General features: G+C 30.3%; 2 protein-coding genes across 3 annotated transcripts; one reads left to right on the plus strand and one right to left on the minus strand.

Moving 5' to 3' along the window:
* Nucleotides 1–240: 240 nt before the first annotated feature.
* On the minus strand, nt 241–1,822 carry LOC107874556. 2 transcript variants are annotated; one of them, XM_016721322.2, is made up of 2 exons: nt 1,593–1,822; nt 241–628 (listed from the first exon to the last, which is right to left on the minus strand). In XM_016721322.2, exons 1-2 carry the CDS (start codon nt 1,639–1,641, stop codon nt 435–437), a joined length of 243 nt encoding a protein of 80 aa, XP_016576808.1. In that variant the 5' UTR covers nt 1,642–1,822; the 3' UTR covers nt 241–434. The 2 variants fall into 2 exon arrangements, with proteins under 2 accessions (XP_016576808.1, XP_016576806.1); XM_016721320.2 differs by having other exon boundaries at nt 1,575–1,821.
* Nucleotides 1,823–9,971: 8,149 nt separating this feature from the next.
* LOC107874557 (FCS-Like Zinc finger 1-like) lies at nt 9,972–10,963 on the plus strand. Its single transcript, XM_016721323.2, has 2 exons — nt 9,972–10,364; nt 10,626–10,963. The coding sequence occupies exons 1-2, from the start codon at nt 10,087–10,089 to the stop codon at nt 10,729–10,731; spliced, it is 384 nt and encodes a 127-aa protein (XP_016576809.1). The 5' UTR covers nt 9,972–10,086; the 3' UTR covers nt 10,732–10,963.
* Nucleotides 10,964–13,526: the final 2,563 nt, after the last annotated feature.

Here is a 13,526-nt window from a genome sequence, read left to right on the forward strand (position 1 = left end):
AAGTCGTAACTAATGTGGACCTAATGAGAATGACCTAAAACTAATAAAAAGAAAATGGAGTTTACATACTATATTCAGAAAGTCTCAATTCAATTATTATCTCCAATAACTAATTAAAACTGCAAAATATAAAACTTATATATTAGAACATGAATTTGGAGTACGTAGTTACTAATATTAAGCTGAAAAAGGTATGATACATAAGAGCTAATTGAACTTCTTCTATAATTTGACATTATATATAAATAAGTTTTTATATTATTAGATCACTTAAATGATAGTTGCATAGTTCATGAAAAGTAAATTAATTAAACTCATATAGAGTTTCACTTTTCTATAATGATGGTACATAAAAAAAATAAAAGGAAAACTACATGTAACTGTCTGTATACATAATACTTTATTGGAAGAAGAAATTTAAAAGAAGAAAATGACTAGCAAGGATAATCACATGCACAAAAAGGACCATTAAAGCCAAGTTGTTCAATGCACTGTCCACCAGCAGAGGATCCAAATTTGTTATTACAGAAAGGTAAGCATTCTGGTTCAACTTTGCCTTCATCACACAATATTTCTGGACGTATCTGATAGCATTTTTGTGCCATAGCTGGTGGGATCATCGTTCCAACTGCGTGTAATTAGAAAAAGAGATACTTAATATAATACACATTAATCATAATCAATTTCATTTAGTTTATGTTTTTATATGCTTTACACAACTTTTCTTAATGTAAATGAAAATTGAATTAATTCATCAAAAAAGTTGAATTCCTCAGCCAAAAAGACATATGTTTTAATAATTAAGAAGCATCATTTAAAATAGAATTTTTTCTTATTATTTCCCTAGTGGTGGGATCAGGATTTTCGTTAAGGTTCAAAAGTAAATAGACAAACTAATCAAAGGGGTTCGACATATATGGTATATACATTAAAAAAAATAATTTTAATTATATATAAATAGTAAAAACTTTCGCCAAAGAAGATTCGGATAAACTCCCTCGATCATGAGTTAGCTTTTGAGGTTGAGTTAAATCCAAATTCATTATTTACATGATATCAGAGTCAGGTCTATCAAATTTATTATTTTCGATGTTAGATCCCCATTTTATATTGTTCACGCTTCAAATGTCCAATCCTGAATGTGCGGGGATGTTAGAGCCCCATATCGGTGGATTAAAGAATCTTGATCTCTTTATATAATCCTGAATAATGTTCCCTCATGAGCTAATTTTTGAGATTGATTTAAGTTCAAGATCCACTCTTTACAAAATCACGATCTATTCCTTTTTTTAAATCCTACCAAAAAGATGAATTATTGATCTATCCAGCCAAGACAACAATACTAGAAAGCTACGAGTCTTATATTTTGATCTAGCTTTCCAAAAAATTGTTTTTCAAGAAAGAGCTAGTTGTAAAAATTAAAACTGTTTCGGATACAAAAAGGATTAAACAGGAACAAAGGGGATTAATCCTTCGTAGTTAAAGATCGATAAATAAAATATGAGAAATTATCTATGTATGTATGTATAGGCTATAACAAGTACAAATCAACAATGAAAAAACATGTTACGTACGTACTGTGTAGTAATAACCTAGAAAAACAGCAGCAACGAGAAGGATGCAAGTTGGAATATTTGCCATAGGTTTCTTTCTGGAAAAAACAGTTTTTTAACAGAACAAACTAAATCTGCAAGAGTACTTTGTTTGTGTTGTTTGGTCACACTAAATATATAATTTGGATGAGTTCCTTGTACTATAATATTATAGTTTGTGAAAAAGGGATATTTACATCAATAATTGAGCCCAATCAAATTAAACCTTACAATACGTGGAGCATATATATGATAGATTCTTTTGGCTATGGAGGTTACTTAATTACCAGGAAAGTGGCCTTTAATTGTCAACCACAAATTGTTTTTTACGTCAGATATTGCAAATAAACAACTGTTTGACCACTAATGACAGTGACTTAATTTGTTTTGTTTTTTTTGCCAACATACATGTTCCATTGGATTTAATGAAAGGACGACTCGATGCTCTATAATGCTTGCTAAGTGTGAGGATCGGGAACAATTATCATACATAATATTATTTTACATTTTTATAAAAGACTATTTCCTTATTTTGTATCCGTGATCTTCCAATCACATACAAAACAACATCTTTATTGATTATTCCACACCCCTAACCTTTCAATCACATACATGTCAACCACTTTATTATTACCAGGACCCCCTCACAAATTAATCATTTAACAAATAAACAGCTGTATTAACACTAATGACAGCAGTTTGATTTTTTTGCAACATTGGCCCCATTCACATAACGTGGCAACAGAAATTTGAGCCTAGTCACAAATTATTTCGTCAGCTACAAATTTTATGTTTTTTTTTTTATTAAAGGGAGTTCTTTTATCATAGTCGGTCACAACTTTATAATAGACTAATTTTTTTCTTATCTAGTATTCTCGTCTAAAATTATTTATCATAATTTTTAAAAATAGTTAGTTTAAGTTATTTATTATTTTATATTATAAATATCTTAATAAAGTAAATATTTAATGTGAAAGATGATGTCTTTAGACATAAAGAAGATAAAATAGTTAAATTTTTCTTCTAAATAAATAATTTTTTAAGAAGCATGTAAAAGAGAAATAAGATAGATAATTTGAGATGAAATGATACTAATATACTTCACTATTATTAAACTTGGAGACAATTTAGACAAAAAGATTTTAAGAATTAAATATGTGCTAGAATTACTTGTTAAACCTTTTTCAGGAGAATATTTTGTAATGTTATTTTCTCTTGAAATATTTGTCATGGTTTACTAAATATTTCTAATTCACACTCTTAATGGAATTCTCCCCCTTCCAAATCCATGTGATATATTTTATCGGGCATAAAATTTAAGAAAGAATTTTTTTTGAAACTTATGATTTAAATGTTTCATATACATTTATATGACTATTTTATGTATTAAAAGGAAAATAAGAAATTTAAATTCTAAACTTTTTTTATAGTTAGAAAAATCATATTCTTATAGTTAAAGTTAAAAGGAAGTGCATTTTCTTAAATTGGACAAAAAAGTATTATTATGTGATAACTGGTTGTTCATCTCGTCTGCTTAAAGCTGAGACGAATCAAATCATGCAAAACTTTTTTTTTTTTTTTTGGTATTTATTAATAAAGTTAATCACCATTAATTAATTAAGATAGTAAGCATCATATATATTTTTCAAATTTTACACGTTTACGCAACTTGAAATGTTCTCATACTCACTAGTATTTATGTTGACAATGAAGCTGGCATTTACTAATTACTACAGTTCTATATATGCAAAACAAAATACATAAACCAAATAATATTATTAGTGCTGGTCATTCAGCAACAATCATATTAAAGTCAAGAATAAGGATTTATTCAAAGATCACATAAAGTAATGCGCGTAAGAAGATTTGAGTAATAAGTGTCGGTCTGTTGTCACAATTTTTTTTTAATTTACAAAAATGAGTTTGAGTATGAAATTGTGGGATTTTTATGTCTTTATAGTACGTTATTCTTTTAAGTTAACGTTTATTTTGTAATATTTTTTAGTACATTGACATGATGATTACACGATCAAATTTGCTTAGATTTCTTTATGCATGCATGTCGTGGGGACTTCGATTCTCTTCAATTACTAATACGTGCACCATCATATATAATCCACTAGTACTCTTAGGATTCAAGCAGCTTTCACAATAATGTATTTTTTTTTCTTTATTTTAGGAACTCGACATTTGAATGTATGTATATCTCTTGAATTATCCCCTTAATTCGGGAACAACCGTCTGTACTACTCAAGCAATTTTGGGTTAGTTAAAGAGTTCAACGCTCCATCACAAAAACATCTTCATTCAACATATAGTTACTCTCTTTAGAGTGAATATAGTTAAAGACTTAGAATATTTTCTTTATTTTAACTCTCTCTTTCAATAATATAATTACTCTCTTTTATATAGTGAATATAGTTGAAGACTTACAATATTTTCCATGTCTCAACTTTCTCTTTCACTACTACACATAATAATATTTTTCACATTTATTATCTTTTTCTTATCCCTCAACAAAGGAAGAAATAACACTATTTATAGGTGGGGAATTCATCCTTATACTACAAGACATAATGTGGTAGATAATGAACAAATAAAGTGGTAGAAGTAATAAGAATTATTAAAATATAATGACTTCACTTTCTTCACTTTATATTCATAAATTATCAAGCAAATTAAAGTTTTAATTTCAATATTAAAATGCATAATACCATCAACAGAAAGTTATTCTCTTGCATGCAATCAGACATGTCCGTGCAAAAGGGAATGCGATTTATAAATCGTTTTGAGAAATGTAAATTACAAATCATGTTTGAACAATAATGTGATATATAAATCATATTTGAAGAATGTATTTCTTAATCGTGCTGGAGGAATATACTACTCTATATTTTTACATTGCCACTAGCTATATTGGAGGAACTGAAATTAGATATTCGATTGTTATAAATGTAGTATATATAGAGAGAATGTCTACTTTACCATATATAGTGAATACCTACTTTACCATATATTGTTTACGCCTATTTATGGAAAAATTACAAATCCTAAGGTTAACTAGTTTTTTCCTATAAATAAAGGGGTTTTCCTTCATTGTAATTGACTACATCAAGAGATCTCTCAAGAGAAATAAGAATTACTCTCTCTATTTTCTCTATTATTCCTCTTTGTTCTTTATTGTTTTATAACACGTTATCAGCACGAGGTTCTGCCTTTGAGTTTATATTTATGCCGGTAAGTGGCGACAAATACTAATAGACTAACTAATTATTTGATAATGCCTTTGGCTTAATTTTATCCGGTTTACATTGTGTAATGTTTTGATTGATCGGGAAATTTTTTTAGAGGAAATAAGCTTTTGATTTGCTTTGGCTACTCCCAAAGTAAATGAAATCCCCAAATTGCTTTGTAAAGGAAAGTGAACTTCCAGTTCAGCTTTTCTTTCTCTTTCATGGACTTCAGCTAACTAATTTTTTTATTTACTTATTTATTTATTTGACAATTTGGTCATACATACGACTGCCATATTTTTAACACAGTAAGTTAATTAGTATTATATGACAAATCTACAAGTCTATTATGCTCAGAAGATATCAACCACGGGTTTCCAGATATGCACATGTTACTAACGTTTTGTTCTTAGGTTACATAATGGTTGTTATTTTTATAATAACTATATTATAAATCTAAAGGCAATTTCAAGTTTAATTAGTAGTTTCTTATATTATTTGTCTTTTGCTACTAATAATATAATTATTGTTGGATTTGAGGAAAAATAATTGGTTTGGAACCATTTATGTTTTAAATTTATTCTTCAAGAACAATATTATCAAAATGGATGATAATATGTTGGGTTCAAGTCCCATTGATTTATGCCTAAGACGCCTTTATATGGGTAAGACGTTGAGTTTGAATCTCAATGTACCATACTAATGATATTATGATGACTAAGGCAAAATAATGAGTATTGGGTGAAAAGTCATGAAATTCAACCCATTGAATATGCTAAGTCTGAAATATGACAACTTACTTCATTCTTGAGGTGTATATGCAGCAATGCATAATATGTCTGAAAGAAGACAAGTAATTAAATGCACGAATATACGCGTGGAGGGACAATATGATAATGATCATAAAAAATGATATATTTTCACACGCTTATATGATTATAAGATATTCTAGAGAAAATTTTTCTGCATCATATGTATGCCTCGATTTGCTTCTGAAGTAGCAAAATCTTGAAAGAGGTTATAAGCTATCATAAATTGATAGGCTTAAGGCATGGTTATATTCCATTCCTGGGGAATGAAAATTTTGATTATTATAAGCACAGATCCATTCTCTGGGGTGAATGTGATAATATTTAATGAAGCTTATTAATGCAATCGTGTACTTGATTGTGATGGTATCACAGCTCACCTCCGAATGAGGCAGAATAATCGAGAAGAGTTATTTTGAAATCTACTTCTAAAGTAGTAAATCTGAAATTTATTCATGTAATAATAAATCTGAAATTTACTAAAGTAAAAGATACATGTCATGGTAAACTTGGAGTTTGCTAGAATAAAAGTTCATAAATTGACTTGAACGATTTCGACATCTCAAAGATGTGCATATTGAGTATTGAGCATATATTGAAGAATTAGAAAATTCTTCATTACTTTTAATGTTGTTTGTTCTCATAATAAGTTGGTTGGACCAACTAATATTGGGATTGGATCCCTTAAAATCTAAAAGTATAAAAGGTGAATATGGGCCCGTTCACCCGTCATGTGATCTATTAAGATGCATCGATATAAGATGATCACATGTACATTCATTGTCAACCTGCCATTTGACATTCATAAAGGCGCTTGCTCAATGATATTGAGTTAAGAGTATAACTTTCAGATTGTACAATCAAGCTAATAAATCTTGATGATGATGGTTTAGCATTGAATGTCTTCAATAAGTAGCTGAACTATTGCTAATGAGAACAATGCTTCATGTATTGGTTTGAAATATGATATATTATATACAAAAGTACATGTATGCATCAAATCAATAAATTATGATTATTTCTTCCCTCTCAATTGGTTCAAGATCGGGAACCAACTATTCCATCTAATAGTTTTGATGTGCGGTATACGATTAATAAATATACCATGATGCACAAAGATAAATTCCTCAAAGAAGATGGAGGATGTATATTAGCTTTCCTAACATAAGGGGGAGATTATAAACAGCTATGAAGTATGCTAGGAATTATCATCAGATCCTCATTCAAAAAATAATTCAAGTCAAATACTGAACACATCTCATATTTAAGCTGCAAGTGCTCCTATTTTGTCTCTAAAGGACAAAATCTATGCATGCGTGAAGCGTGATAGACCAATCGGTTCCAAATGAAATAATCCTTGAAAAGGATAAGGAGCAACTAATCATAATAAGAAGGCAATGTGCTCTTGAAGAGCCTACGACATAACACATCATGAAACCTTATGAGAGGTTCAGGTACCTGAAAATAATGAAGTGATGAGATCTCAAAATGTTATGTCACATTGTGAAACAATACAAAATGATATATCATTAATATCTTTGATACAATATTGACGCAATATTGTGAAAAATTACGAGGATCTTAATTCTACGTTAATTTAAGCATGCTGACGTAGAAACATTTATCAAGTGATATGAAAGGATGCATCTTGGTAAGTATAAAACTTATTTGATTTGCAGTTCAGACACTTGAAGATGTCACTCATGAAATGTTGAATATTGTCACTTGACAAAATTTATATGAAAAACTTTTAAGGATTCAAAATGTTTGAAGCATATAAAAGTTTCTGGGAAACTTATTTATAATCCTTATATTGTATAAGCTTATAGCTTGAAAATCATTAAACTCTTGGAGAGTTTTCACAAGCAATGAATTATTTGCTGAAATGCGAAACATACCGAATTGGATTGGTCTTGAAGTACCATATCTTAGTCCAATTGGTGTACTAATATTTCTTGCAACTACTACAAGGCCTGATATAACCTTTTCACTCAATTTGTTAGCAAGGTATATTTCTGCTCCTACTAGGAGACATCAGAATAGGATAAAATACATAAGCTTATTTTATTCTAAAAATTGCAGTCCCGATATTATTGATCATGCTGACGTTGGGTACTTATCTGACCCGCATAAAGCTCGGTCTCAAACAGGTTATGTGTTTATATTTGGTGGTACTGCCATATCTTGAAGATATACAAAGCAGTCTATCGTAGCCGCTTCATCGAATCATGCTGAGATAGTAGCTATTCATGAAGCAAGCCGAGAATGTGTTTGGTTAAGGTCCATGATACATCTCATTCGAGAAAAATATGATTTGAAATGTGACAATGTACCTACAGTTTTATACAGAGATAATCATCATGCATAGCGCATCTTAATGGAGGATTCATAAAAGGAGATAGAACGAAGCACACGAAGCACACTTCATCAAAGCTTTTCTACATACACGAGCTACAAAAGAATGGTGCTATTAACGTGCAACAGATTCGTCCAAGTGGCAATGTGACTGATTTATTCACCAAGTCTCTTTCAACTGCAACTTTCAAGAAGATGATGCACAAGATCGGGATGCAAAGGCTCAAGGATGTTCTCATTAGGGGGAGTTAATACGTGTTGTACTCTTTTTCCCTTTCAAGGTTTTGTCCCACTGGATTTTTCTTGTAAGGTTTTTAATGAGGCAACCTATATGCGTATTGTTAGAGATGTGTACTCTTTTTTCTTCACTAGATTTTTTTTCCACTTGATTTTTTCTAGTAAGGTTTTAACGAGGCACATTATCTATCTAGACATTCAAGGGGGAGTGTTATAAATGTACTATATATAGTGAATGTCTACTTTACCATATATAGTGAATACCTACTTTACTATATATTGTGTACGTCTATTTATGGAAAAGTTACAAACCCCAAGGCTAATTTTCTCCTATAAATAAATGAATTTTCCTTCATTGTAATTGACTACATCAAGAGATAAATAAGAATTACTCTCTCTATTCTTCTTCTTTGTTCTTTATTGTTTTATAACATCGATAATTTTATTGAATTGATTTAAATTTTGTTACATAAATTAACGAATTGAAAAAGGAAAACAAGGAAGGATCGAAGCTCCATTCGACTTTCCTTAAAGAAGATATGTACTTATAAATCGTATACCAATTATGCCACTCCACGTGAAAGCCTCTTATTGTTAAATGAGCAAAGGCTAAACCTTTTGGAAAAGACTACTTTTTCTAGGCAAATATGTTCAGTTTTATTAAGCATAAATCAAATTTAAAATTCAAATAAGACAAAACTTCTAAAATTGGAGAGGAGTTTATTTTTTTAAGCAAATTAATATAAGGGTATATCATTTTTACCGTTTATTTTTCTAAGAAAACCTTTAATTTGTTCTTTTTAAATTTTTAGACTTTCGTCGCTTAACTTTTTACACTATAACTCATATATTGGAAAATTTAAAATATATGATTTTTTAAAAAATTGTTAATTTGGTTGCAATAGATGACATTTTTGTTGATTTATTAATGGTGACGATGACGAAGGGAAAAAAGTGAAGGGGAAGGGAGGCTGGGAGGGGAGGGGTAAAACGAGTCGGGGCAGAACATGTCACGTGGCATTCACCTTAAATTATCAAAATGTCAGTGCTACTTGAGATTGGATGTCCTCTTTGGACAATTCTAATAGGTCAGGAGGGATATGTTTGAACTATTTAAATAACGATAAGGATATTTTCGTACAATTAAAAATAACAACGGATAAATTTGACCTATTTTTAATAATTCAGGAATATTTATGATTTTTTTTCCTTAACAAAATGTAGTCTGGGTTAATTATTTTGAGTTTGATTGAATATTAAAATCCTAATTATCTCACTCAATTGCTCAGATTGTGTTGGTCAAGGTAGGAGTGAGCTTTGTCTCAATGTTGCAACTTTTCACGATTTAAAGGTGAATTATAAAAGTTGAGATCCATCAACACTTATTATACTTAACCACATGTTAATTCCTCCTTAATTATCCTAAAAATTTTTAGTTAAAAATAATAATTTGATTTTTAACCGAATGAACATATATGTCACCCGATCTATTAATTTAGGATAAACATTCGGTACACATAAGTTATTACCACATGTCATGGATTATGACATAGTTAATAATTCATTAAATTTACATGATTATTTCAAATTAGAGGAAAAATTCATTTAATTTCTTAAGATCTGTAATCAAATGCAAATTAAAATCAGTCAACATTTTTGTGACTTGAAACAAAATAGCAAAACCAACAGTGCCATATAAATATTGGCCTGTCTGCAACCTTTGTTCTTCACTTCCAACACAACTTCTACTAAGCTTCCATTAAGATCTTATTTCCATTTATATATAGATCCCTTAAATATATATTTTCTCCCTTCAAATTATTTATTACTATAATTATTTTTAAAACCTTAGAGACTACAATGTCTAAACGTGCTCGAGTTAACCGCAATGATAGCTTTGATCAGCCCAATTACCCTAACCAAAATATTTCGTCTACAGATAACCCTAACAAATTTCTTAAGCCTTCTTCTAGTTTTACCAACAATACTGCTACTACTGCTACTACTGCTAGTGCTGCTGTCGCCACACCGGCGAGCTTTTCTTCATTTGGAATGACTAGTAATGTTGGTGGTATTCCGAATGAGTGCTTCTTCTGCAAGAAGAACTTCAAAAAAGAAAATCACACCTATATTTACAGGTATATTATTTGTAATTTTTTTTCGACATATATATCATTGGATTGATCACTTCTCTTGCTTGAAATTTTCTACTGCATTATACAGCGATGGATTCAGAATTTTAATCAACATATGTACCTACAACTCCACTTTGTTCCCTATGTGGTGCTAATTGGAGAATCAACATTTTAAATTACTATCACACTGTCACATAAATTAAAACAGACGTAACATATAATTGAAACCGAAGATAATGTCTTTCATGGTTTGGTTGCACACAGGTCCCTTGCATTCTGCACAGAGGAGTGTCGTGAAGTTCAGATTTCTTTTGATCAAAATATGAAGAAGACAAGAATGGAGGCTGCAAACAAAAAGGGGTACAATTAATTGATTACTGGCTCATGTGAAGAAGGAGTAACATATTATATAAATATATATAGGGGTCATGAGTTTGTGATAGGAGTAATATATTATATAAATACATATATATATAGGGGTCATGAGTTTGTACTTTGTGTACCGTGGCTTATAGGTTTTATATCATATCTAAAAGACTCATCTAAAAACTATTATCTATAGTTGAAATTAACGGGTCTATCCTGTATTATTAGTATTATGTTGGTTTACAAAATCATACTATAGGTCATCAATTGTGCTGTAACATTTGAACGCCTTTGTATGAGAATGAATCTATGTCATTTTACAGTTTGGTGAAAATTTCTTGTGGCATACTATATTTTATTTCATAACTTGTGAGATATTATGATATGAAAATATAAACTTATGTCTCGCGGAAAGTTATTTTTTATTTGTTACTTAACGTGTTAAAAGGCAAAAATGAATGATAATAGAGGTACACCGTGGTGCAAGAATATATATACGAATTTCACTATGCTAAGGGAAATAAAGGAACTCTTCAAAAGCTCATTGATATATAATAATAACACCAAATAACCCTCAAATGGGAATTAAATTATCCTATAGTTATTAGCTCAACAAAAGAACCAAGGGGTGCACAACGATAATCATTTGAGACCAAGTAATCTAGTTGTCGAGACGTACACAAACTGAAATTAAACATAAATTTAGGTTGTGGCTAAATTGTTATAGACAACGTATGATTGCAATTCTTGAAACCAAGATGAATGACCATCAAGTACTACTAGGTGATTATTAATATGGTTCAAGTTCAATAGTGATTTTTGGCTTTTGAGTTGTATTAATTAATGCTAGTACTTTTCGCAATATACATATATTGAAGTGTTTAAGTTTGGCGCAACGTTGATGTATTTTCTTTTTACGCCATCATGTGATTTTTACCTGTTGTAGCTGGTCATTCATTTTTATATTTTTAATTGAGAAATGGATTACCTGCGGGTAAAAGTTACCTGATAGTGTAAAAAAAAAAAAATACACCGATAATGCATCAAACTTAAATTCTATATTGAATACAGATGCCAACTTAGTTCTCTTATATATTACAATAAATTTAAAAAGGAAAAAGCTATATTAATATCATTTGATTTGATAATTCATTATAAGTTAATTTAATTGTTGATTGCAGAAAGCTGTAAGTGGCATTGCAACACAATAAAGTATAGTCTATATATAATTAATGAGTTTGTGTACTTGGTAGTTCTTCCGTTATTTGTTCGGGAAGGGGTAGAAGCAAGGCAAATTAGGAATTACTTTTATTATAGAGTATATTAAGGATGTTCATTTAGACTGAAATAACAATTAATATTATGTCATATATGACATACAAAAACATGAAGGATTTTAATTACTAAAATCAAATAATTGTACTTTTCGCTACTTGAGCCATTGAAAGGATCAAAGATTATTAGTTTGACATATAGTGCACATTGTAACCCTTTATAGATTAAAAGTTATGCTCGTTGAAAGTGTTAAATTGAATTCGAATTTTTTTTCCAAGGCTTAACATATTATATTATGATATAAAAATATAAACTTATGCCTCGCAAAAGATATAAAAACTTATGCCTCGCAAAAGTGTTTCTACGCTTTATCCCTAAATCATTTGATAAAAAAAGCAATCCGGTGCACTTAAGCACTCGCTGTGTGCGGGGTTCATGAAAGGGTTTGACCACAAGATTCTATGGTTTACGGGCTTACTGTTGAGACATAGATGATGATAAAAGGAGTCATATAGAAGCTTCCAAAATCCTAACAGTTTATATGAAAAGTTAGTTAGAGGTATGTAAAGTTAGTTAGAAGTTGGTTAAGGAAAGAGCCTATTAAATGTTAAGTATAGTACTTAAAGATAGGTCGGTTAAGAAAAATCTAGCTAACATATATATATACACTTGTAATCTCTATAATAAAAGAATAAGGGTTTTACACATCAATAAAGTGATCTTCCTTCTTGGTTATCTCTTTTCTTTCTTTGTTTTACAGTACTGCGTTCATAAAAGTTCATGATTTCAGCAGAAACCCTCATCGTATCAAAGCCAACGATTGAATTCTGAGTAGATCAAAGTTGTTCTTACAAATTCGTGGGTCTGTGATTCTCAAAATTTGGGGAAAGAAAGCTTCTGCACAATTGATTCAATTCAAGAAAAGTTAATTCAAAATGGGAAACAGAGAAGAGAATGTAGCTGAAGAAATGTCTCGCGGATTCAATAATGGTGGCCATGGGAAGGGATCGACCTTCAACAATGGTGGATATCCTGGAAATATAAATTCCACACCGTCTATGAATTCCGAACAAGGTATCGATTATAACCATCTTCTCTTTTTGAGCCCTGCGGATATTAATGGGGTGAATCTCATATCATTTCAACTTCTTAGAACTGAAAACTATGCTTGGTGGAGCAGATCGATCCATCTAGCTTTACTTGGTCAAAATAAAGTAGGTCTAATTGATGGATCGTGTAGAAAGAAAGATGTAAGTGTAGAGTTAAGAAGTCAGTGGGAGAGGGTGAATGCTATAGTTCTTTCATGGCTTCTCAATTCTTTGTCTAAAAGCCTGTTAAGAGGAGTAGCCTTTGCAACTTGTGCTCAGAGCGTGTGGAATGACTTAAAAGGAAGATTTGATCGCCTAGATAGGTCAAGAACATTTAGTTTACACAAAGAAATTGCAACCTTGCAACAAGGAACTGATTTTGTATCTGTGTACTAAACTAAACTAAAGAATCTATGGGATGAAGTTGAGGCTTTAG

This window comes from Capsicum annuum, chromosome 6, assembly GCF_002878395.1.
Source record: "Capsicum annuum cultivar UCD-10X-F1 chromosome 6, UCD10Xv1.1, whole genome shotgun sequence".
Lineage (NCBI taxonomy): Eukaryota > Viridiplantae > Streptophyta > Magnoliopsida > Solanales > Solanaceae > Capsicum > Capsicum annuum.